At 41.4% G+C, this 26,867-nt stretch overlaps 1 protein-coding gene across 1 annotated transcript in view; it reads left to right on the forward strand.

Moving 5' to 3' along the window:
• Window positions 1–6,789: 6,789 nt before the first annotated feature.
• LOC122240946 (myosin-IIIb-like) overlaps window positions 6,790–26,867 on the forward strand; it is a 52,049-nt gene continuing 31,971 nt past the window's right edge. The window contains exons 1-3 of the mRNA XM_042994662.1: window positions 6,790–7,026; window positions 24,044–24,227; window positions 24,950–25,084. Of these exons, the coding sequence (XP_042850596.1) occupies window positions 24,081–24,227; window positions 24,950–25,084 (282 nt within the window). The 5' untranslated portion in view covers window positions 6,790–7,026; window positions 24,044–24,080. The remainder of the gene's footprint in view (window positions 7,027–24,043; window positions 24,228–24,949; window positions 25,085–26,867) is intronic.

Genomic DNA, 26,867 nt, shown 5'->3' on the forward strand with positions numbered 1-26,867 from the left:
CAGAGAATGCACCCAGTTTTTGTTTGAATTCTGAAATGCTTGACAGCTTGGTAAGCAACTGTGCCTTTCTGATCGTTAGAAAAAGTTTTCCTTTTCTCTGGATATATGAAGTCCCATGCCAGGGCACTTGTGTTTCAGCTCCCTCTGGTCTCCTTGGTTGGGTGACTTGGGGCAGTGTGCAACCTCCTCAACCACACTTAGCAACCATGGTAAGATCATCCCCACGTTATAATCTAGTTGGGGGAAACAGCACAGCACATCTATTCTGTATTCAGTTCTTAGGAGTTACTTCTAATGGGTGCATTGCTAATTCAGTTTAGATCAAATCAGTAGAACTAGGATATTTTCATTCTTAACAACTCTTGTGAGGAAACCACCATATGGCTGTTTGCAAACTGTTTTGTCTTGTCAAGTTTGTTTTTAAATATTCAAAGTGCTTATGAATTTTACAAGCCTTGCATACAAAAGGGAGGTTGCTAAATCTCATCCATTCATTTAGGAAACATGTTTTAAGAACTGTTGCCAGGCACTGGGAGAACAGCAGTTGATGGTAAACAAGACAGCCACCATTTCTGCCCACACAGAGAAATAGTCTGGTGGGAAAATGTAGTAAAATAGAAACACTCCAGATCCTGAAAGAGTCTTGTTGTTTGCTAATATTAGGGACTTAGTGAGCAGGAGGAGTTGGGGCAACACGGTTGCCAAGAAAAACCTTCCCATTTGAAAAAAAGAACAGGTGTGGGACTGTGGGTGTGCAGATGTGCGGACCATGGTACTTAGGTTTTCTATTCTGACTTTGAGAGGAAGAGAAGCTGAAGGCTTCCCTGGGAAGAAGTTGGATGGGCAGTTAGAGAATGCCAGGGGTACTTAGGAGAATTAAGAAGGCTAATGAGTTGGTCTTTCTGAGATGACATAAGCGGGTAGTTGAGACTTCAGGGGCCAAAGCATTGTGAGAGCTGTGTGCGAGCGTGCAACCTGGACTATTCTGAAATCGAAGTAAGAAAAAGAAATATCTATGGCTGTCTTTTGCTTAGAAAAAGAACAAGAGATTGAAAAAAACTTCATTTAGTGCAAGAAATACTATTTTTTTTAACATTTATTTATTTTTGAGAGACAGAGTGAGAGCACGAGTTGGGGAGGGGCAGGGGGTGGGGGGTTCACAGAATCCAAAGCTGGCTCGAGGCTCTGAGCTGTCAGCACAGAGCCCGACGTGGGGCTTGAACTCACGGATCAAGAAATCATGACCTGAGCCAAAGTCTGACACTTAACTGAACCACCCAGTTGCCCCAAAATATTCTTAATATATTTAAGTATTTCTATTTATTTTGATCATTCTCTAGTCTATGCCATTATGTTTCCCCCAAATTTATGCATAAACCGTGAAAATATTCAAATCCTTTGACCCCACAATTATACATCCAGGACTTTAACCTAAAATCATCAGGTATGTATACAAGAATGTACATTACCTGGAATTTGTTAGAAATGCACATTCTGAGGCTCTTCTGAACCACAACTAATGCCATAGACTCTGGGTTTGGGGCCTAGAAACCTGTGTTTTCCAAGTGTTGCCAGGGATTCTCATGCAATCTGATGTTGGAGAACAGTTATGATACCCCAATTTTTCTGCACATTAGCCTCATCTGGGAAGTTTTTAAAACTGCTGGTGCTCTGAGCAACACTCTAGTGTAGTCCCACTCTCTAATGGTGGGACCCAAGAATCAGTATTTTAAAATCTCCCAGGTGATTCTAATGTGCAACCAGGTTAAAGAACCCACCACCTCATGGGCTGGATTAGCTCTCTTTTTCTAGGCCTCCTGTGCTATCTTGTATTTCTCTTCTGTAACACTCATGAGCACAAGGAATCTGCTTTATGTCACAAGGACCTGCTACACCCTGGCACCACTGACTGGTGACAGAATGAATCCAACTGTGCTTTGATTAGAGGGTGTGTTAGAAGGATTAACTTAAAAATACTAATACCAAAGGATTTCAACATGGTGTTATCCAAAATATAATTGGGGCAATCTCATATTAGTTCATGATGAAGGAAGATGGTCCTTTACATAGATGGAGGTTTAAAAGTGTAGGAACAACCCCCCAGAACCACCCCTCACACAGGTACATGAGCCACATCAAAATCACAGTCCTCAGTCTTTGTCTCTTTTCTTTCAGCCATTCTTTCTCTCATGTTTTTTCAGACACAGGTGGACTCTGTGTGTGTGTGTGTGTGTGTGTGTGTGTGTGTGTGTGTGTGTGTATTACAAAACAGGTGAACTCCAAGTCGCCAAATGTTTAAAATCTCAAGTCGAACACATTATTTGTCATTTTTCAGTGGCTGTTCCACTCCGGACAGACTTAATACCCAGAAGTCCTATCGCCTTTTACCATCAAGATCTATTTTTTAAAAAAGTACCAGCTGATGACTTTGGTTACGTTTTCATTTGACTTAGCATGTCATTTGGAATTGAGGGATAAGATCCATGAAATGAAAATATGGATATTAAAATAGAGCAGAAAATGGATTATTTAGTCCTGCCAAAAATGCATCTGTTTAGAGTAAAACGTAATAGAATGTTCTTTGGAAAAATTATCCACGGGAAGAAACCCAAAAAGCAGCTTTTTTACCCTTGCTTTGCAATTCTTTCTTTGGCCTGGCATTCCATAAATAGATGGAGGAGACTAAAAGGTTAATCTGTAGTAATTCATTTTAAAATGTTATAATATGCTTTGCTAGTTTTGAAATATTTCTGCTATGTAAAGAATTTAGAAATAAAAGTATTTATTTTTGACGTACTTGCCTTCTCAAGGTATTTTTACTGGAGGTGTGTGTACCCTTGTGTATACACATGGGCACATATGAATGAACATGACGACATTCTTGTTATTTCTAGGTCTCTGGAAAAATAAATCTGATATATAAATTTTTAAAGTATATTAGTTGCCTCTGTTATATAAATAAATCACATTCATTCTTCCATCCTTCCTCCAATTAGTCATTTCTTTCAACATTATGTAGCCATATACCAGGCCCTATGGTAGGCCTGAGGTATGTGACCTAAAAGGCCTGGTCCCTATCCTTGTATTGCTGACTGTGTAGTGATGTCAACACCTGCAAAAATCATCTACAACATTCTTTTGCTTCTGGGTTTTTGAGTCATTGCTGACTTGATGTGTGTATGTCTTATTTTTGATACCATATTATTATGGATACTGTTATTATTATCTTGATACCATTATTATATATTATTTTTATTGAAAAATTTTTCTTATTTTTAATGTTTATTCATTTTAGAGACAGAGAGACCAAGTGTAAGCAGGGGAGGGGCAGAGAGAGAGGGAGACACACAATCTGAAGCAGGCTCCGAGCTGTCAGCACAGAGCCAGCCACGGGGCTCAAACCATGAACTGTGAGATCAAGACCTGAGCTGAAGTCGGACGCTTAACTGACTGAGCCACTCAGGTGCCCCTATAATATGTTATTTTTGATACCATTTTTTCCTGCCACTCTTCGATGCACTTTCTAAGCAAGCTATCTTCCAATCTTATTTCAGAACAATTGGACATTCCAGAATCAGTTGGTGATTCTATAGTAACACAAACTGTGTGTTCTGCAAAATGTCTCCTTGGAGAGAACAAATGTTACACTATATAATTCATGGGTTTAAAACCTTCATAGTGCCTTAGGATTTACCTCCATTAAAAGAGCAGCTCAAGGAAATTTAAAATTAATAGATGCTATCTGGTTTGCCTATTGTTATTTTTGAGGCCCGTTACAGAAGAGAAATTATGCAAATGGCTGTCAGGCTGCTGCTACTGCACTCACACTGGGAATGCATTATAATTTGTTTCTCAGAAACACTTATCTGGAGCAGATTGAGCTCTCAGCCATTTTCAGGGCCATGTCCCTTCCTGCAGATGCTCCACTTTGAACCAATAAGTATTGTTAGAGGGTTGAGGTAGGAGGGGGGGAGGTGGGGAAGGAAGGGAGGAAAAATCACTAGGAAGGGTCCATAATTCCATAATCTGGAAGGGTCAGGGGCAAATTCCTGGTAAAGATGTTTTAGCCAGTCCTCCTGAGCAGGCTGTCAATGACCTTTGAGACTATATCCTGCTGACATTCTATATCCTCAGTCCAACTATATGATGCTATAATTATAGAAGATGCTGTATGTGAGCATCTATTATGTGCACTGTGGGTGATACAAGAACACAGAACACATTATCCTTATTCTTAAAATTCTTAATGACAGTAAATGGAAATACAAAAGGTTGCAATGAGTAGCAGAGGTGCGGTCTTCATTCTCTAAACCATGCTCTTATAGCTGCATATGTGAGTGCTGTTGTTGGCAGATTTCCTTCCTGCCTGTCTACACTAATCCTTTTCACTCCTTTCTCAGAATCATACCTAAATTTGCCTACTCCAGGAAGCACTCCTCCTGGAGTCTTGGTTCTGGGTTGAATGGACTCTTCCTCAGAAGTTATGGATGCAGCTAATCCAAAGTTATTTGGCTCTTGCTGTCTGCTGCTTTGCAAGATTCAGCTTATTTCACATGGGCTTTCATGCTCCCTCAGCTGACCAGAAAAGAAGCTCCCTGCAGGCAGGTGGGCCCTGCCTTCCGGTTCCTAGCTCCTCCTCTGTCCTCTTAGCCTGGTGTTCTGCACACAGGGCATGCAGGGCATGCTCCTGAATGCTGTTGAAAGTCACTTTTCTTTCCTTGGGAATTCAGGTCAGAAACTCATGGGTGCATCCCCTGGGTGCTTCTGCCACTTATAAAAGTGAACCTGCTACAGGGTTTCTTAGTCCTTGACTTAGAAGAAGATGGGTAGTTTGATTGTGCCATGTCTGAAATGAAGGGGCAATGCAACCTAAAAATTGGGGGAATATAAAATTAGAGCTATTACATGATGTGCACATGGGGCCTGGGATTCTGCTGCTTCTGCTGTTTTGATTCTGCTGCTTGTGCTGGTGGGAGACACTAAATAGATTAGGTTCGCTACCAATTAGCATCATGTTAATCTTGGCTGGCAGGGAAGCAAAGCCACCAAGGATTTGGTAGATTTATCAGTCCCTCCCCCAATAGCTGTCTGAGGCTAACACCACTTGGAACCTGGGTCAGAAGATAGTCCTCTGCTGACGATGTGTCATACATTCTGGTCCATGTGCTCCTCAAAGGCACCATTTTCTGGGCATGAAGTGTTCTGCTGCTTTTTGGAGGAGTAAGAATGCAATCTCGGATAAGCCGGATTCAGAAAATAGGTCATCGGTGTGAGTTGCAATTATTTTCCTTCCAGCTTTCTTTTCTGTGCTTGGTTTAGATCGCTTTTCTGCAAAGGGCAGGCGCAGCTGCCTTGACTGGTGTGCAATAGAGGTGGGTGACCACAGCCACTCTAGCCTCAGGCCCTTGTGAGGCACCACCCAGATTCCTAGGTCCACGCATGGCTAGCATCTGCCTTTTGTTGGGGCTGTTAAAGTCCCATTAAAGGAGTGAAAAAATACCCTCCTCGAGTATTGACTTTTCACACACACACACACACACACACACACACACACACAGCTTAGTTCATAGCCACTTGATTTGCCACCTGCAGTTTATAATAGAATGGGACGTGTGGGATTATAAACCACTTTATTCTGCACAGAATTTCTCAGCTTGAGGCCAAATTGAAGGGCATTAGTCATCAGTAATTTGCAGTTATTTTTAATGTATTTCACTCAGAGAGGTTTAAGGCAGCTAACGCTAAGATAAATTTCCCCATGCTTTGGTGAGGAAGTGAAAAATCTGATCATTTAGTTAATCGTTTGTCATAGCTGTGGTTATGTATTGTTCCTAAGTGAGTGCAACGTCCTGACTGACTTGTGATTTGGTAACATGACAATCTGAATGATAGTAGATAAATTCAATTATGCCACGATTCTTCCCTCTCTCCCCAATATTTGTATAGGTTTAAGGTTTAAAATTCATAATACATTAGAGAAGGGAACCTAGAGATGAACTCCGAGATCATGGGAATTACCAAGGGAGCCCTGGCCAATGCCAGTTCCTGCCCCGCCCCAAGATTCAGTGTCAGCAGCCTTGGGTTTGAGCAAGTACCCTGAGTGGTGCGTGGAGCAAACTTTGAGAAACAGTGATTAATTCAACCACCTCATTCTTCAGATGAGGAGGGAAGAACAAAGAACTGAAGAGATTTAAGATTTTGCCCAGGGGCCCCTGGGTGGCTCAGTCAATTAGGCCACTGACTCTTGATTTTGGCTCAGGTCACGATTTTGAGGTTAGTGAGATCGTGCCCTGAGTCAGGCTCTGTGCTGACAGCCTGGAGCTTGCTTGGATTCTCTCTCCCTTTCTCCCTGCCCCTCCCCCACGTGCACAAACACTCTAAATAAATTAATTAATTAAATAAACTTAAGAAAAAAATATTTTGCCCAGATCCCAGAAATATAAGGTCTCCTGCTTTCCAGTTCAGTGCACGCCTCACCAGCCAAGAGAGGAACCCCTTGCTTCCCCAGCTCTGGAATTAGCGTGGCACTGCGTGGTTCTCAGCCCCTTCCGCAGTAGCAGAGATCCCGTTCCCTTCACTGGCACGCGCAGGGGGGAGGGAGACCTTCCGGTGAGCATTGCCGCTGCTTCCCGGCCTCCGGGTCCTCCTCGTGGGAGGCCTCCTGTAGGGTCCCTCGCTGCTCCCTCGCTCCAGCAGGGCCACCTGCCCAGTTGGAGGTCCAAGAGATTCAACAGCTCAGAAGGACGCAAACCAACTTTTTACTTTTTTTTTTTTTTTTCCTGCTGCTTGTGACTCCCCAGGAAGGGCCCCGCTCTGCTCAGGGGCCCCTCACAAAGCTCACCTCCTTCCTCAGGCAGCGCCTCCTCACTCCTGTCCCAACCGCAACTTTTGTACCCCTGCTGGTGACGCCTCGGGGAACCCCAGCCCAATCCCGCACGCTCAGCCAGCCTCCTCGGGCTCCGCCGTGAGCATGGTGGTTCCAGAAGTTTCCTCGAAGGCCGAGGTACGCCAGCGGAGCCTTTAAAGGTGGGAAGGAGCTGGAGAATGTTTCCCACCCGGGAATAGCAAGGTGCCTGAGGTGGGAAGGAAGGCGGAGCACTGGGCTGGCTGCAAGATGGCAGGTTGCGGGCGAGAGACGAGCAGAAGGTGTGGCCCCAAAGGGAGAGGGGCCTTTCTCACCAGGGTGGGAGGAGACTGGATCCTGTTCTAGTTGCAATGGCATTTTATGCAACTTTGAAAAAAGAGCCCAATCGTAGCTGTGTGGAGAGCAGACTGTGGGGGGCAGGGCGCAGAACTGAGGCCGGGGACAGGAAGGGAGCCCGGGTCTGTGGGCCAGGGGAGACGAGAGTGGCCTGGACACCTGGAGGAGGTGGCAGGGCTGCAGGGAGCGCCCTGGTGGAGGTGCCTGGCCGAGGTGATGAGCGGTCAGTTTTCTCATTTGCCCAGAAGGCTCTGTGGGGGCCTGCGGTGGCCCTGGTGGTAGTGGTGGTGGTTGTGGCAGATATCCAGATTCAGGAATTTATTTTTAGAGTAGAGCTGACAGGACTTATTGTCCGCAAGGAGTGCTAATTGATTACTTACATCACATGTGAAATAATTGGAACTTGTTAGGAAAAGAAATCTTGTAAATCTGAAAGATTTTCTTCCCATCCATACATAGGCTTAAAATGATCAAATCATATAGTTTTCCATTTTGATCCACGATGTAGCTTGTTGACTGTCTTAATCAGTTTGGGTGATTACAACAGTATATCATAGACTGGGTGGCATAGACAACAGAAATTTATTTCTCATCGTTCTGAAGGCTGGGAAATCCAGATGGGGGTTCCAGAACAGCTGAGAGTCCAGGCCCTGGTCTGCTTTGTCCTCACATGGTGGGGATAGAGCAATCATCTCTCTAGTGTCTGTTTTTATAAGGGTATGAATGCCATTCATGAAGTCTCCACCCTCATGACCTAATCACTTCCCAAAGCCCTCACCTTGGAAGACCATCATACTGGGGGTTAGGGCTTCAACATAGGAATTTTGGGATCATACCGATAGGTAAAAAGGTTTTATTTACCTGCCTAAAAATAGATTTCATTTTTGGAAGCAATTGTACTTTACAAAAACCGTGAGTAGCTGAAAAAGCATTAACAAATAGAATACATTCTGTAAAATCCTTGTGTTTACTGAGAAAAATAACTTCATTTTGCTCTGGTGAAATCCTATGCTTGAAGGTGGAAAGTCATTACTTATACGCCATGGATTGAATCAGTTGTAAATAAACAAATAGATACAAAAATAGTATCTATAGCAATTAGTGCTTAGAAGAAATAAACAGGATTATCTGAGAGAGAATAATAGGGGAAATTACATGGGGTGTTTTTAACTCATCTCTACCATTGTTTCTCAAAGTGGGTGTGGAGTTGAGTGGAGAACGTTAAAATTACTTGAAAGTCCTTGATAAAAATACAGATTCCTCCACCCACTATTGACTCAGAATTGCTGGGGAGTGGGCCCAGAATCTACATTTTCAATAAGTTGCTGAGGGATTTTTATGAGTGTTGCTGGGTCCTCCCAAACTGTCCCAACCGTGGTTCCCAATTTAAGTCCTCCATTTTCCAGTCTCTCCTTTTGCTTCATCTGCCTGGCAAGCCTTCTGAGCATCTGTGTGTCCAGCTCCAGCTTCCCCTTGAAAGCCCAAGTCAGATGCCATCCCCAAATCCTCCTGGCTGGGTGGACCGTCTCCCTCCCAATGTTAGTTGTCGTTAGTCTGTAGTCTACAACCTATAGTGTATACTTACTGCTGTGTAGTGATTTGTGTTTAAGCTGTATCCTTTCACTGTGTGAACCATATGCCCACTTAGGTCAGGACTGAGTCTGATTCATTATAAAGTCTTTCAGTGGCTTGCAAAGAGTGGGTGCTTGGCATACACTTTGTGGAATGTCTGGCTAAGCTCAAGCCTCACTCTCTGGACTGTGGACTTCTGCCACTTGACCATGTTCTAAATGTCCCAATCATAGCAGGTCAACGCTGTGCTGAGATTGGACAGCCAGTTTTGTGTTCAAGTTCATCTTCTAAAATGAAGGTAACACTGAAGAGTGATGAGGGAAAGTGCAGTGATTTCTAGCCAGCTGCTGTGGATGCACCCCGGCAGCTTGTTTTAGAAAGGCTCCCAGTTGCAATATAATTGAATGAGGGCTCCCCACAACTGATGTATTCAACAAGACATCATAGGATAAGTGGAAAGAGGCTTCCCCAGCACTTTGTTCTGAAAAAACCAATCCATTGTGATCATACCTTCTGGAGATCCTTTTTTGTTGCAATAGCTTTGCTCTTAAGGGATTTTCAAGTGGCACCTCTTTCAGTCTACTATCTGTGTAGCCACCGAAGTAACCTGTTAAAACATGTCAGATCATGCCCTTCCTGCTCAGATCCCACAAATGGCTTTTGATCTCAGTCTAAGTAAAAGCCAGGTCCTTACCTTACAGGGGCTGATAAAGACCTACGTGATTTATCTGCTTCTCCCTCACCTCATATCTCTCTGACGCCACCACCTACTTCTCTCCCTTCTCTTCTCTTATTCCAGTGTAGCCTGCAACTGGCTTCTCGCTATTCCTTGAATATGCTAAGTAAACTCCTGCCTCAGGGCCTTTGTACTTACTGTATCCTCTGTCTGTAATAGTTGCCCCCCAGAGTTTTACTCTTCCATCTTTTTCCTGTCATTTCTCAAATGTATCCTGCTCAGTGAGTCTTCCTTGGTCTTGTTACCACCCTGCCTGTCACCCACTCTGACTTTCTGGTCACCTTTCCTACTTTATTTTTCTCATAGCGATTGATTACTACCTATCATCTATATATTATACTTATTTATTTTGTTGATTGTCTCTCTCCCCCTCCTAGAATATAAGCTCCATGAAGGCATTGTTTGGGTCTGGTTTTTTTTTTTAATGTTTTTATTTATTTTTGAGAGACAGAGAGAGACAGAGCACTAGTTGGGGAGGGGAAGAGAGAGAGGGACACACAGAATCTGAAGCAAGCTTCAGGCTCTGAGCTGTCAGTACAGAATCCTACCCAGGGCTTGAACCCATGAACCGTGAGATCATGACCTGAGCTGAAGTCAGACGCTTAACTGACTGAGCCACCCAGGTGCCCCATGGTTGGTTTTGATCATTGTTGTATCTTCAACACCTAGAAACATGCCAGACACATAGCAGATGCTCATTAAACATTTCTTAAATCAATGAGGCAGAGTAGGGTAAAAAAAAAAAAAATTAAATCCTGGCTTCTAGCTTAACTTCCTTAATCTTTCCATGCATCAGCTTTCTTATCTGTAAAATAGAAATAGTAATAGTTACTTCCTCATGGAGGTGTGGCATGTGGTATAATGTCCAACATTCAGTATTTATTCAGCAAATTCCCTATGATAGATACGGTTTTACAGTGTTACGAAAAGGGTATCTAGTGGTGATATTCCTCTTTTCCAGCTAGCAGATTTTTCCACGATGTAATAATAAATAATGTATTTTGTGCTTCCTATTTGTTGAGACTACCACACAACTTTAAGAGGTGAGTGCTTTCATTATTTCCATTTTATGGATGAAGAGACAGAGGCACAGAAGGGTGAGTAATCCTCCCCTTGCCAGTATAGCTAGTAAGTGTAAAAGCTGGGATTTGATCAAGTTCAGGACTAGAGACCATATTCTTTACCTTATTTTTCATTGCTTCTCAGTATGTACATGAGTGGAAAAGAGAAGAAAAGGAGTCGTTGTCGGTTGACTTATCTCCTCCATAGGAGCATGAGAGAGGTTCAAAGATAGATGGTGTTGGGTGTTCTTCTCACCTCTTTGGTGGAAGTAATTCTTTTGCTCCAGCCAGATCTTGTCAGGGCTCATTAATTCCCTCTCCAGCTGCCCATGGTCCCTTTGTCGTGCCTTCAATTAATCCTTACCTGGAAGCAGTGCCAGGGGATGTCTTTGGTTGTCACAATGGAAGGGGTATACAGTCTTTCCCACAATCCACACTCGACTAATCCAAGGCATGCACTTTCTTCAGGGGTCAGCTGAAGTCATTGCTTTGAGACTACAAAATACAGCCTTCCATATTTAACTATACTCAACCTCTTCTTTTGTTTCACAAATGTCTGTTGAGCTGATATAAAAGTAGAGGGGACGCATATGAATTAGTCTCTCTGCCTTGTTTGGGACCTCATTTGGGATCTGAGGTTTATTCACAGACCGACACCACAAGGCAGCTTATCATATATGAATACTATAGAGTTTCAAAGGAAAAGGAGCTGCCTATTTGTGGAGGGATAAATGAACATGAACTGGCTCTTGACAGGGTGGTAGGACTCCTGATTAATGGATATGGTGGGATGAGCATTCCTGGTGGTAGAAATCATTCAGACAAAATTACAGAGGTGCAGACATCCAAGGATGGTTTAGGAAATGGTGAGGGGTTTAGTTGAAATTCATCATAAGCTTGATACAGGGAAATAAGAGGAATTTTTAAATTTATTTTTTATTTTTTAGAGAGAGAGCATGTGAGTGGGGGAGAGGGGCAGATGGAGAGACAGGATCCCAGGCAGGCTCCATGCTCAGCACAGAGCCCGATGCAGGGCTGAATCCCACCACCGTAGGATTGTGACTTGAGCCGAAATCAACAGTTGGATGCTCAGCTGACTGAGGCACTCCGGTGCGCCTGAAAAGAGTTTTAAGATAAGATTGGAAGGCTGCATTTAGGTTATGGAGGTCTTAAATATGTGACTGAAGAATTTGGACTTTAATTTAGCAATAGGAGGCCATCACAGGTTACTTTTTTAAGTAAGGTTGTGACATGAATGAATCAATGGTTGTGTGTGTTTATTTGCAATTATATTTACAGTTAACAATGGTTATTTCGAGTGTTGTAGTATTTTTCTTTGTTTATTTTTCTTCATTTCCTTACTGTTCTATGAAACTACAATGGTTTTTTAATTAAGAAAACCTCACTGGTTCTTTTTTTTTTAATTTTTTTTTTTTAATGTTTATTTATTTTTGAGACAGAGAGAGACAGAGCATGAACGGGGGAGGGGCAGAGAGAGAGGGAGACACAGAATTGGAAGCAGGCTCCAGGCTCTGAGCCATCAGCCCAGAGCCCAATGCGGGGCTCAAACTCACGGACCGCGAGATCGTGACCTGAGCTGAAGTCGGACCCTTAACCGACTGAGCCACCCAGGCGCCCCAAGAAAACCTCACTGGTTCTTAAAGTTCTGATTTTTAATCTTGTATCTGACAAGCATTTATTGAACACTTATTATACAATGGACATTTGCCTGTGAGGCAGAAAAAAATTAGGAAGGCATGACACGTATTCTCTAGGAGCCCACTGGTGGAAAAGACCAACATGTGAACAGTGAATGTCAGGCAATGTGGTAACTGCTAGAAAAGAGTAGGTGATACATAAAGGAAAGGTCACCTCTAATGGGAAGATTAAGAAAAGCCTCCTAGAAGAGATGACATCCAAGCTGTGCTTGAATGTATTCTTTGTAGCCACGTGTAGATGGGTTCTGTTTGTTAAGCCAGTTCCTAAAAATGGGCCTAGTCTCTTACCAGCCTTTACCATTGTATCACACACTTGCTTATATGATAGTTTGGAATTATATTCTAGTTTGTTCAAGCTTATATGATATGTCTTTTCTTATTTTATGTGTCTCTGGGTGTTTATTATATTTAATATTTATGCAAATTCCCTCTGAGCTTCCACTGTTTACTTTTCTGATTGCTTTTTAAAAGCTATTCTCTAGTTTAAAAACATTCTTCTATGGTTTGTAGTTCATACAGGGTATATTATAACACTTAGACAAGTTATTCTGAATAACATACTCAGAAATGGAAATCTTAATCATAAATTTTCTCACAAGTCTAAAATGTTGCTGGACAAGTTTCTATTTAAATCATACTCGCTAGGCTTGACTGACTGCAGGAGTTCACAGGGTACATGCTTCAGATTGCTTCATTTTCAGCAAGGTAAGGCTGCACCTCCACTATAAAATAATGCAAGATATTCAAAAAGGGTACAGGCCAGGCTTCTTTGGGGTTCTTAGGAATTAAAACCAGTTTATGCGGGAGTTAGATTGGCTTGTGAGAAGAGAGAGCTTCTTAGAAGAATGTAGTAAGAAATTTCATGGATGTCTAAGGACAGACAAAGCTTAGCAGACCTCAGAGGGCCTGGGTGTAGAATTGGTAGGGAACCCACTTACCAATCCTCTTTAAAGCATGGTCCTTTTGGTTTCTTTCTTCTCTACTTTTTTGGTTTCTTTCTTCTCTACTTTCTTCTTCTCAATGTGGGTTTCTACTGCTTCACATGATTTCTGGTCTCCCACAATCTCAGCAGGCATCTGGGCCAGAATAATCTCCTTGTAGGGATCTCTTATTTGTTAAAAAAAATTATTTAGTTTTGAAAATAAAATAACATATGCACTAGCTCAAAAAATAACGAGTAGTATAGAAAGGTATAAATTTTCTCAAAATTATATTAATCTCTCCCCTTCCTGATAGCTCTTCCTAAAGTGTAAGAGTTTCTTTTGTAGTTTTCTGGAAAATTCAAACATAAAGATACACCCATATATAGATACACACACATAAACATACACATAAAGTAGCTGTAAGTATAAACACTTTTATTTACAGAAGTTACCATCTTTACATACTGTTCAATGCTTTTTAAAAAACATAATTGTTTATTTTGTTATTCTTTCCATATTAATTGACACAAAACTCATTTCCTTCCTTTTAAATGATTATATGTGGTTATATGGTATTTCATTTTATGTAATTATTATGATTTATTGCATAGTCTCTTCATAATGATGGACCTTACAGTTGTGTCTAGTTCTACTAGGAACAGTGCTACAATGAACATCCTTGCATATTTATCTATTAGAAGTTTCATAGAGTTTTAGCTCTTTCATTTGTTCTATGATCAATTAAAGTTACTTTTTGTATGTGAGAAGAAGAGGTGGAGAAACCTCTTTTCTTTCTGTATATGGCTATACAGTTGTTTCAGCACTGTTTGTTGAAAAGCTTTCCTTTCTGATAATATAGAAATATGATTGATTTTAAAATACTGACCTTGTATCTTGTATTTTTAATAAACTCACTAATTAGTTCTACTAGCTTTATTGTAAATGCCATCGTATTTTTTAGATAGATGAACATGTCATCTGCACATAAAGTCTATTTGCTTCTTCCTTTCTAATCTCCAATCTGGATGCTTTTAATTTCTTTTTCTTGCCTTATTGCACTGGCCCCCCCCACAATATTGAATAGAACTAGGGAGAGCAGACATCCTTGCCTTCTTCCTGATCTTAAGGTGAAAGCATTCAGTTTTTTACAGTTCAGTGTGATGTTAACTCTAGGGTTTTTATAAATGCCTTTACCAAGTTGAAGAAATACCCTTATATTTCTAGTTTGCTGAGCATTAAATAAAATCCTGAATGGATATTGAAGTTTTTAAGTGCTTGTTCTGTATCTGTTGAGGTGATCACATGGTTTTTCTTTTTTAGTCTGTTCATATGATGTATCTAAGTGTTCTTCTCTGACTGAAATGAAATTTAAAATTAAAAAGTACTTGAAAAGAAGTTTTATGTTGGATTGTACTCTGATCTGTATCTGTTGGGTTAACCATATTGATTGTATTATATATATTTCTTATTTTGTCTTCTTGTTTTGTTATGGGTGGCAATGTCTGTTACTATTACTGTGTTTTGTTGGTTTCTCCTAGAGGTTTAAGTTTTTATGAATTTTGACACTTTGTTTTTGGTGGTGAAAGATTTTATAACATGTGTAAGCACATTATTGATTTAAACTCTGGTGATTCTAATAATGTGCAGAACATTTCCTAGTGCATAGTAATTGCTCAATTATTATTACTGAATGTACAAATAACCCTTTATGTTCTTTAATAGTTTTTTCCTTGAATTTGCTCTTTTCTGATATTAACATTATGATTTTTTTTTCTTTTTTCTTACCATTTGACTGGTTTATCTTTGATATCCTTTTTACTTTTAACCTTTCTGAATTATAAAGAGTCTCATGGAGAGTTTATTTTAGATGTGGATCTCTACAGATTTGGTTTGTTCTGTATTTTGGCTTCATTGAGAAATCTTATATTTATTTATTATAGGATGCATGCTTCTTAATTTACATTATATTTTCTGTTTTTAATGACTCCCCCATCCCTACCCCAACCCCATCTCTTTCCCCATGGATTGTCTTTTCTTTGTATGTTTTTTTTTATGTGTCAGAAGAAGTAAGTGTACTTTTTATGATAATGTCAGAGATTTATAGTCTATTTTTTGGTCTTTTAAACTTCTTTTATGCATTGACATAGGGGTTTTAAACTCTGTTTATCAATTTATCAATTATCTGTTGCCTACTGAGATGGGTAAGAAAATTAACACATATATTTTCTCCTTATTTTTGCTAATGTTGGTTAGCTTTATAATTTCAAGTAGTATCCTTAAGTATCAATTTCTTGCTTTATCATCTTTAGAAAGTAAAGAAATGTGAGGAAATTCTACCGTTATTTTTCCCTCTACCTCCTCCCATACTGTTGAATTTGGTTTATTATTAGTTTTTATTGTTGAAATGTATAACGTTCTCGGTGTGAAGTAAATGTACATCATACTGTTGTTTAACCTTATTTCTAAATGTAAATAGGTTCAGACCTATCGGACTTTTTACTAGAGCTCCACGTTTATCTCTTGGTTTGCTGGATTTGGCATTCAAGTCATTTTTTTTTTTTTAAGTGGGACTCACGGAGTCACTGAGCTGTTGCATGTCTGAAAATGTCTGTTGTCTTTATACTTGAACGACAAATTGGCTAAATATAAAAATATTTGTTCACACTTTTTTCTCCTTCAGAACTTTGTACATATAGGTTACATATTGAGTGGAGGGGAACCTAAGCTTTTGTTCTGTTGCTTTTTCTTTGTTTTGTGGTGTGTGTGTGTGTGTGTGTGTGTGTCTATATTGGTTCTGTGTACCTGAAAGATTCTCTCTCTGCTGTGATATTCAGTAGCTTTATCAGGAAATGTCTGTCTCTCTGAGACTTGTTCACCTTGTTCTCTGATGTAGGGGCACTCGCACTGGGCATTAGGTGCAATCATGGTTGATGGATATTGATTTTGCTCTTCTTTCTGAAATACTGTTTAAAGTGCTGTGCTAGGGTCATCCCACCTGGCAGGAGCCATCTTTTCTGCATATCTTTAGAAATGTAATTTGTTTTAGAATAGAACCTGGTTACTTCTTCTACTTCCTTTTAATGACCCACATAGCCTAGTTTTGAGTAATTATAGAATACTTTCTTAATAAATTCTTATTGAATATATAAGTGAATGAGCCTTGACTCATTTCCCTGCTGCTAATTCTCCCCCTCTGACTATTTCTTTCTAAATTGGGAGTGTTGCTGAGGTTTTTCAGAATTTTGTCTGTTCACCGACTCCCAAACCCACCACACCTCTAGGAAAAGAGAGCCTGGTTGAGAACAGCAGTTGACTGTGGGATCTCCCATCTCTCACTCTCCCTGAATTCTGTTTTTCACATATTATGGCATGACATTGTGTCATTTCTTTTGTTTAATCGCTGCTAATGTATCTTTGCTGGATTTCAACATTTTGTTGTTAACATCGTTCATTCACTTAGTTTTAGAGAAAGTTGTTACCTGACTTCACTGTTCCACCTTACCCCAGAAGTCTTAAGGGTTTTCTAAACAGGTTTAGAACCTCAAAAGCAGAATTGAGTTTGTTATTTTTACTTATATTTGTTGTAGAACCTAATCTAGGGCTTGCATACAATTAGCATTTAAAAACTCCATACAGAATACACAGTGATAAATTTTATGGTAATTTTGTCTAATCTATGACCTGTTGTTGAAAGAAAGGGAGATGGTGTACAATCGCCTTGGAATCACCAGGTCTAGTTTTTTTGATTAATCCAAATTAGTCCAAAGAATTGACAGGCAAAGCACAAAGAAAGAAAGAGCAGTGGGACAGGGAAGAAAAAGCCACACTTCAGAATGAGGATGTTTAGTGCTCACTTCAACCCTGGAAGAATTGAGCTCATCTGTTTGTTTTTGACCCCATGTCGATGTCAGCTCTTAGAGCCTCTGAAAAGACACAGGTGAATGAACAGGGAATTTTCCAAGAGCATTTTCCTCCCTTGGATTAGTATTATTTTTTCCTTCTTCACTAAACACATCCGTTTTAAGGGCACCAGGTGAGATTTGTTGCATGGATTCTCTTTCTTGCCAAAGTCAAAGCTCACCATGGACTATTCTTTATTTTTCTTCTAGGCCCTTCACCAGTGGCATAGGGACTGCCCACCCAGCTGGTTAGTGTGTGTTTCTCTCTTCTTTTATGTGACTCTGTGTTTATAGCCTTGGGCAGATTCAGCTTCATGCCATCGGGCAGTTTCTTTCTCAGGGACAAGATGAAAAAGATTATAGATCTTTGTGGTGATGAGTCTTTTTGTTCATTTCAGCGTCTGTAAATTGATGTTCTTTTTCTTTTCTTCCTTCAAGAAGAAAGAACAGGAGTTGGATGGACAGAGGAAGGTCACTTGCCTTCTTCTGCCTATTGATTTTCCTGTGCTGTTCAGCAGTTCACTAGTTCCTCCTAACTATAGTTCTGTATTTAGCGGCAGTTTGGGCTGGGACATCAGCCACAGAGGGGCATTGCCTGTGCCTCAGTCAGCTAGAGGTGGATTGGGAAGGTGACTTTCTGACAGTATGAATGTGGGTGCTTTAGAATCAAATGCTGGTGTGTATTTTTGTTGGTTAAAAATTTACTGTTTCTTACATGAGTAAAGTGCTAGCCTTCATGAGACTTTGAGACTTTAGAATATCATGGAGAGCGGTGGTGGAGAAACTCTTTAGGGAGGTAGGTTTGACCAAGTGTATAAATTCCAGAATGTACACTGACATACATTAGTTACACTGAATTTTAAAAACTTTTTATTATGGGGGGCACACTTGGTTGAGTGTCTGACTCTTGATTTTGGCTCAGGTCATTGATGTCACGATTCGGTTCATGGGATGGAGCCCTGTGTCGGGCTCTGCACTGATGGTACCTCGTAGCCTGCTTGGGATTCTCTCTCTTCCTCTCTGCCCCTCCCCTGCTCACACACGCTCTCTCTTTCAAAATAAATAAACATTAAAAAAAATAAAAATAAATAAAAACTTTTCATTATGGAAATTGGAAAACATACAAAAGTAAACAGAATATAATCATGAACCCCCATGTATTCAGCTTTAGTAATTACTCCTCACGGCCAACGTTGTGTCGTGTAAATGCCCCTTCTTATTTTTTCCTCATATTGTGGCACCTGTAAATATTTCATTGTGTATTGCTAAAAGATAAGGAAACTTTTAAAAAATATAACCACAAATACAATTATCACAGCTAAAACAAAATTAACAATGCTTCCTTAGTATCATCAAATAATTAATCAGTGATCTGAATATCTGATAAATGTTATACATTTTTTTGTGTGTGAATCCACACTTTACTTCACATTTGGTATGTATTTTAAGCCTCTTTTAACCCTAAGGTTATCCTTTTCAATTTATTTTTATTTGCAACTTAATGTTTGAAGAAATTGGATCATTTGTCTGGGAGAGTTTCTTGGAGAGATTTAGGGTCTGGATTTTGCTTACTGTACATGGATGGTATTGTCTAACATGTTGCTCTGCCCTTCTTATTGAAATACAGTCAACACACAATGTCACATTGGTTTCAGGGATACAACATAGCGATTCAGCAGTTCTGTGTGTTATGATGTGGTTGCCCTGTCCCTTTTTATTCCTGTAAATTGGTAATCTGGAAGATCAGATTTGGGTTTAATTTTTTTTGGAAATACCATTTCTTAGGTAGTGGGGTGTTCTTCCATCAGGAAGCCTAATGCCTGACTGTGTGTGTGTGTGTGTGTGTGTGTGTGTGTGACACTAGAAATCTATGGAATCATGTTTGACAAAACCTAACTATGGAATATTCTGTGGCTTATTTTTTAAAACCATGTTCTCTGCTGAAGATTGAAACTAGAACTCCTAAGGAAGTCTTTAGACATTCAATCCTGATAAGATAAAGCAGCAGCTGTGCTATTAGTTTACAGCCATATGTGAAACTCCTCACCACAGTGTGATGTGTAACCTGGGCAAGCCACCCCTCTCTTGTCGGAGCAGGGATCTGGAACTGAGCTGGCGGTGTGAGATCTGCCCCCGTTGTTGGCAACAGGCAGAGGTCATGTTTGGTCCATTTGTACTTACCAACAGAAAGAATATTCTCAACCACCAAAAAGAGACATAGCTTCTGCTCCCCAGGAGTTTGCCTTCACAAAACAAAACAGGACAAGAAAAAGACAATTATTCTTAGCTTCCAAGGGATTGTGTTACCACAAGGATAGAGTCTCTTACTAAATCAACCAATTCCCTGGTCTGTCTCTTCCTCTTTCTCTCTCCCTCTCTCTCATCAGCTTAAATAATGAGAAGTTTGGCTGTTTCCTAGATAATTGGCTAATGATGTGTGACAAAGATAGGAAAATATTGCTTTAATACTGTGTACCCCCCTTTCACTCAATGAGGATATCTTTCCCAGGTGATGTCCTCTTTGCCTTGCTAATAGCTATTCCTGATAGTGGAAGGATGTGGGTGCCACAGTAATACAGGGCAGCAGAATCTTGCTCTGAGAGAGTGGTGACTTTGATAAGAAATCCATTTGTGGCATCCACTTACATAATACGACTACATGCAAAAACAAAAAGTGTTCATCAGGTCTCATTTTAGAGCAGCTGCACACATAGACACGGCCAGGCCGATAGGACTTCTGATTGGCTTGTAAACTGCTCAGGCCCACCCTGTGCTGACAAATGTATCACTTTCTTGTGCCAAGACAGACTAGTCCTGTCTGTCTTTCAAAGAGGGAAAGCCTGTATAACCTGAGGTTGGTAGACTCCTGAGGGGTTACCCCTTCATTTCAAGTCCACACAAATTCCAGGGATTGTGGGAGGCCCAGGTGCCTCCGTGGGGACTTCGGAGGTTCTGCAGAGTCCTGAGGTCTCAGGTTCATCCCCTCACTCCTGGCTCTTTTTCCGTCAGTCCTGACTATTTCCATGAGGTCCAGCTCTGTCATGCCCCAAACAGACATTGGCAGAAGTGCAGTGTCCCCTCAGGGTTAACATTCTGACCAGGAGCAGCTTTTTGGTTCTCAGAAGGGCTATTCCAGCTGCCTCCCCAGAGCAGATTATTAACCACGTTTATGGAGCTGTATAAACAGCCACTGTTTGGGCTGACTGTTTAATCAATTGTCAGAGAGTTGATAGAGTTGGGTATTGATTTTAAAGAGAGAAGGACTGGCAACCTTATTCTGTTGCACTTTTATTTAACCTTGTCTGTGGATGCCCAGATAGACATGGTGGGCATGGCAGTGGAACCTGGTCTTCCTCAACTCACTCGTCATTGCTGCTAACTGTAGATGAGTCTCTCCATGTGAGTTGTTTTTGTTCTAGGGGGTGGGGGGCAAGGAGTGCAGGTTGCCGTCTGTTAGGTCTGTGGGCATTTGGCTTCCATACGATTGGGAGTATTTCCACCACAGAACTTTTGAATATTTGGTGCAGTTGGTCAGACAGGATCATTGTTAATTAGCTGACTCCCTTTCTTCTATTCTGTGGAACAAAGATCACAGGATCAGGCGTAGGGAGGCCCACGTTGCCATTCCTACGTTGCTAGTAAGCAGTCGTGACACCAATCTGGGTTTTATTTTCTTCATCTGCAAAACAAAAGTGTATTGGTTTGCTAAGGCTGCCATAACATAGTTCCCCAGAGTGGGTGGCTTAAACAACAGAAATGTATTTCCTCCCAGTCCTGGAGTCTGGAAGTCTGAGATCGAGGTACTGGCAGGGTTGACTCTTTCTGAGGTCTCTCTCCTTGGCTTGTACATGACCCACCTTCCCTGTGTCCTCACATGGTCTTCTCTCTGTGTATGTGTGTGTCCTAATCTCTTACAAGGATACTGGTCATATTGGATTAGGGCTCTGCATATGACCTCATGTTCCCCTAATTACCTCTGTAAAGGCTCCGTCTCCGAATATAGTCATGTCTGGAGGTACTGGAGGTTCGGACTTCAACGTATGAATTTGGGGGAATACAATTTAGCACATACCAGAGGGGAAGGGAGGATGGGGTGGGGGTGCTTAAACAATGACTTTCTGATAATGCTCTGAGGAGGCCTCAGAGACTAGGGTACAGGCTATCTCAGTGTGCCTAGTTGTGAGAGGTTTCCCAGGACACAAGATTTTTAGTGCTGAAGCTGAGGCAGTCCTAGGTGAACCAGGATGGTTAGTCACCCTCCATGTCTCCCATACGGGGCACAGGGTTCCCCAGCCTGCCTCAGCCAGACCTGGGCTATTTCTTTCTGCTTAAACACCAGCATTCTAAGTGTTTGAATTTAACAAAAGGGTTTGTGGCCAAAAATCATTAGAAAACCACTTGATTCAATGGCCTTCAGGGTCCTCTCCCACTGCCACATTCTGTGATTTAATTTCTTTTGCACACACCAAATTCCAGCCATTTTTCTGAAACTGTTAACTGATTGGAGTAAAACTAATTTGGTTCTCGTTAGTTCATGGCTAAAAGTGAAGTAAAAGAGGAAACTGTTGAGCCTTGCCTATTCTGAACCAGAACTAGGTGCTCTGCTTTTATGATGCCAGATGCCCTCTTTGGGCTCCCATTATGCTCACTTGACTCTGCTATCATCTTTTTTTTTTTTAATTTTTTTTTAATGTTTATTCATTTTTGAGAGAGAGACAGAGTGTGAGTGGGGGAGGGTCAGAGAGAGAGGGAGACACAGAATCCAAAACAGGCTCCAGGCTCTAAGCTGTCAGCACAGAGCCCGATGCAGGGCCCAAACTCACAAGCCACGAGATCATGACCTGAGCTGAAGTTGGACGCCCAACCAACTGAGCCACCCAGGTGCCCCGACTCTGCTGTCATCTTGCAATCCTTCTTGCAACTCTGTGAAGATGTTGTATCACCAGTCACAGCAGCCCCATGATGCCAATGAAGAAACCGAGGCGCAGAGACATGAGTAGCCAGTTCACATCTCAGGGCTGGTCAGGGAAGGAAGGGCCAGGATCATGCAGACAGTTTGACTTGAGCACTACTCTGTCAGGACACCGAGCCTAGGTGTGAGTGTCCCTGCTGGCGGGGGAACGGGGACTACCCTGGCAAGTGTAAAGCAATTCCATCTAGGCTGATGGGCCAGATTCTTCTCTCTGGGAAACACATCTCTCCCCTCCTCACAACTCTCCCAAACCTGTCTGGCCTTGACCAGTAACCCTGGCTAGTCCAACGTTTTGCTGTTGTAGAGGCCAGGCCTGGAACAGTTCTCAAGGTGTTGAGAGGTTTTAGGGATCTCACAATAAGAAGCACTGAAACACACGGTGACATAGTTATTTTCTTGCTAATTCTTTTCAGGTCTTCTGATGACGTTAAAGGAGAACCTTGTGCTTGTCTTTAATTCCTTTCCAGCATTTGATGAGCTATCTCCCTTTTTTAGAAAGAAAGAGCATGGGGTAGCAGAATCTGGCTGAACTTTTGAATAGCTCTTTATTATTTCTAGCATAATTATCGTTTTGTGGTTAGTTTCAATATATGGCAGATGATACTGGTTTTGCATTTAGGGTAGAGATAAAAGTGCCTTTAAAATATATTTACTAATATGAAAAAGCAAGTAATTTAAACATATTTAGTAAATAATAGCATAGGTAATGTACAGATGGCAAAAATAGTGAAGCATGTGGTGAGAAAGATTGATTTTGTTAAACACTGGGCAGGAGGAAAGGCTGGAGTTTATTCAAAACTTGAAACTAACCGATGAAAGGCAGGAGTTATTTGACCAGCCAGTCTTTTGGGGTCAGTGCCTCAGCCCAGGGTAAATATTGCCTGGGCTCTTGAGGTACTGATTGTAGGCTCCTTTGAAGCATGGTGTGCCTGCCAGGTGAACTCTGGAAAGACAGTTTCTTTCCAGCATCAACCCCACAGTCACTGGGATTTTATTTTGTTTTGGTAATGGTTTTCAGTATCTTTGAAATGCCCCCATCAGAAAGGTTAGGGATAAAAACTGGATTCTTGTGGCAGGTCAGAAAGCTGCACTGTGAGAGGATGCAGTATCGAAAATGATTAGAATTAGAAGTGCAGATTGGAATGCCCAAGATGAGGCAGAAGTGCTCAGCCTGGGTAGCTACCAGGCCCCTGTGTGGGGATTGGATGTCATGACTTTTGCTGTTGGAGTCTGGCCCCTCTGCTGGGATTAGAAGCAGACAGGTTTGGGACCCTTCATTAAGGAGCAACCGAACTTAAAGAGGATCAGCCTTGGGGACTTTATTTGCCTGTCAAGCTGTTGGTACTTAACTCCATAGTGCTGTGTTCTTAGCCTAAATAGGCTAAATAGGCAAAGTGAGTTTGCAGCTCCTGGTTAACTACTCAGTGTGATTCCCACACAGGGCTATTGCTGTATGGGTGGAGTCTGAGCTTGGCTAATCCTTGCAGGACCCAAGACCTGGGCAGCAATGCTGGACTTTGACTGATGCCTGGTAGGGGCACCAGATCCTCCTTCCTAGCAGCCTACACTTTGCACATGGAGGTTGGAGACTGGTGTCCAGTGACCATCAACAACGAGGTCTGGTCATAGTTATAGAACCTGAGCACAAAGATCTTAGTCCTTTAGCTTTCAGACACTTCCCCTAGAGGTAGCCTAAAATGAGAACTGTCCAGTCATGACCAGTTGTCCTCTTTGGCCCTCTTGCTTCTTCCTGTAGTGCTTATAGAATCTCCTCTTTTAGAATCATGTTGCCCACTCCTCCACTTTCTACCACCATTACTTAAGAAAACTTCAAATACCCTTTGTTTTTTTTAAAAAAAAAAATCTACTTAAAATAAAAGGGGAAAATAAAAAAGAAAAAAATACCTTAAGATTGCTAGTTAAGAAGTGCAACAGCACATAACTTTTTTTCTCGCCATCAGGAAACATCTGTATGGATTGTTTCATTACAACCCCACGATGCTTGGACTTGAATCGCTTCCAGATCCCACCGATACCTGGGAAATTATAGAGACCATAGGTAAAGGCACCTATGGCAAGGTCTACAAGGTAACTAACAAGAGAGATGGGAGCCTGGCTGCAGTAAAAATTTTGGATCCAATCAGTGTAAGTAATGGTAGTAAATTGCAACCACAATATAGTGTTTTATGCACATTGAGCATTCAGCTTCTTTTCCTGGTTCTAGGGATGATTTTCATGAAACCTGGCATGAAATCTCAGAATGAGTCATGATTTGTCAGCTCATCTGCATGAAGGGACTCCATTTGGAGTTAAAAATCTCCTTGAATTTCTGTTTCTTGTCCATTTTACTGTTGTTTTAGTTTTGACCCTCTGAGTTCATCAGTAGTTATTTTCTTGGAAAGAGTAATGTATTTCACTCCTTTCTACAGAGGCTAGTCTCCTTGTAAGCTACAAAGATCTAGATTTGTGGTATTCATTCATCTTAGCCTGGCATCTTCTTCCAGAGCACTGAACACCGAGGTTATAATGCTGGAAGCTGTCTTGCACAGTGAGGTTATAGGTGTTCTATCCTGGGTTGGGTCCCTTCCAGCTACTTCTCCTTAACTGCTTTGAAAATTCAGACGTTTAAAAATAAAAATAGATATTTATAGTAGTATTATTGAAGAAGAAAAGATATAATAAAGACATTTTATTGTTGTAATAATTAGAATGTTTTAATTGGGATCTAAATGTCCATTGTTAAGTATTTTCGAGATACAATAATGATGACATTAAAAATATACAATATGCTTTATTAAGTGATATCATGCCTGTACCCACCCTGACACATTAGACTTAATCTGGCATGTATTTTTTACCCTGTGCAGGATATGGATGAAGAGATTGAGGCAGAATACAACATTTTGCAGTTTCTTCCTAATCATCCCAATGTTGTAAAGTTTTATGGGATGTTTTACAAACCGGATCACTGTGTGGGAGGACAGCTGTGGCTGGTCCTGGAGGTAAGAGGCCCCCGTTGGGTAACCATCCATTTAAACAGAGCACCAGGGACAAGCAGATGCAATGTTGCTTAAATAGTGTAAGATACACATGTGAGGAGTTGGTCCCTCCTGTGTGTCATAAGTACCTTACCAGATGTGGCGTTCTCCTCCGGAGTTCTTATAGGTAGGCTGTGTGCTGAAAATGTTCACGTTTCTCTGCTTCATGTTAACAATCTTTTCTTCTCCTACCGAGTGAATATAGGAGTGCAGCTAGAAAAGGTTATTTTCTTCCTTAAACTGGGAACATTTCGTAGAAAACACGTTCCAATTGATTGCAACTCATTTTCAAAAATTGCTAACCCAAGGTTTATTGGACTCATCAAGTTGGGATTAGTCCTTTCATATTCATTAATCTTCATCTTAGGTCAGGTTCCCTCAAAACAGACTGAGCATCATGTGTGGCAGGTTTACTGGAGAGTTCTTGCAGGAGCTAGATCTGGAAGGAAGTGAGGAGAGCAAGACTGGGTGAGGGAGACCTGGAATAGCAGTGCAGTTGCAACAGAGGTCTCTGCCCATCCTCTAGGAGTTAGAGAGCGTGGATGCTTTTGTAGAGCTGTCCTGGGTTGTACCTCTGCATCAGCCAGTCACAGCTGTGTGCCACCCTGAAGGGGGTGTGACCTTAGGGGAAGCAGTTCCCTGGAGCCAGGGGAAATTCCTAGTGAGTGGTGCTGTTGGGAACTGGGAGTAGCCAGTGTTCCTGGCAGCATTCCCTCTGAAGAAGAAATCTGAAAGGAGTACCACTGTATCCACTGTGATCCTGCCTTTTTTCTTCCTTATTAATGGTAATGAATGTGTTGTATCTGGGTGTAAAAGAGTCAATTACCTACCATTCCATTCCTCATGAGACTAAAATAGCTAAGGTGTAATAATGATAATATATAAAGTTAGTAAATTAAGACAGGTCTGTCGCCTCATGCTCACTAGGCCCAGCCTGATTTGTTCTGGATTCTGCCCCTCTGAACCAGCAGATGCCCCGTGCCTGAGCTCCCATATGCAGTCCAGGAGCACGTGCACACATGTGAAAGCTTAAGAGAGAAGCACCAAGCAAGAAGAGGTCAGGCCTCAATTCATCATCTACCCTCTTGTCCGAATCTTTTGCCTGGCTGTGAGAGGGCCTGGGCATAGAACAATATATACTGGCTGCCATGGCAACTGTGTATGGAGAATTCATTTGTTATATTCAAATGGGGTAATCTGCAGGGACACCACTTTGTACATTTCTGTCGTATCAATTGCCTTCCTCAGAATATGACTATGTAAGTGGCTTTGGTTTTCAAAGATCATCTTTGTCTATTTAGTTGGCTGGTTGTCATATATCACGTTCTCATAGTATCATCTTTTGGATTTTATTATTCCCTACCCCTTCCCTGAAAACATATTTTATCCGGACAGTGAGCTCTAGAATAACGTTAATTTTTTTTTAAATTTTTTTTTAACGTTTATTTTTGAGACAGAGAGAGACAGAGCATGAACGGGGGAGGGTCAGAGAGAGGGAGACACAGAATCTGAAACAGGCTCCAGGCTCTGAGCTGTCAGCACAGAGCCCGACACGGGGCTCGAACTCACGGACCACGAAATCATGACCTGAGCCGAAGTTGGCCGCTTAACCAACTGAGCCACCCAGGCGCCCCAACATTAATTTTTAAAATGCCGTTTTTCTTAGAACATGGAAAGTATTGTTTCTAGGGTGTCTGATTATATTCTTCTTCAGCTCTCTAGGATCTCCATGTCTTAAATCTCATTG

Source organism: Panthera tigris, chromosome C1 (assembly GCF_018350195.1).
Source record: "Panthera tigris isolate Pti1 chromosome C1, P.tigris_Pti1_mat1.1, whole genome shotgun sequence".
In the NCBI taxonomy this organism is placed as follows: Eukaryota; Metazoa; Chordata; class Mammalia; order Carnivora; family Felidae; genus Panthera; species Panthera tigris.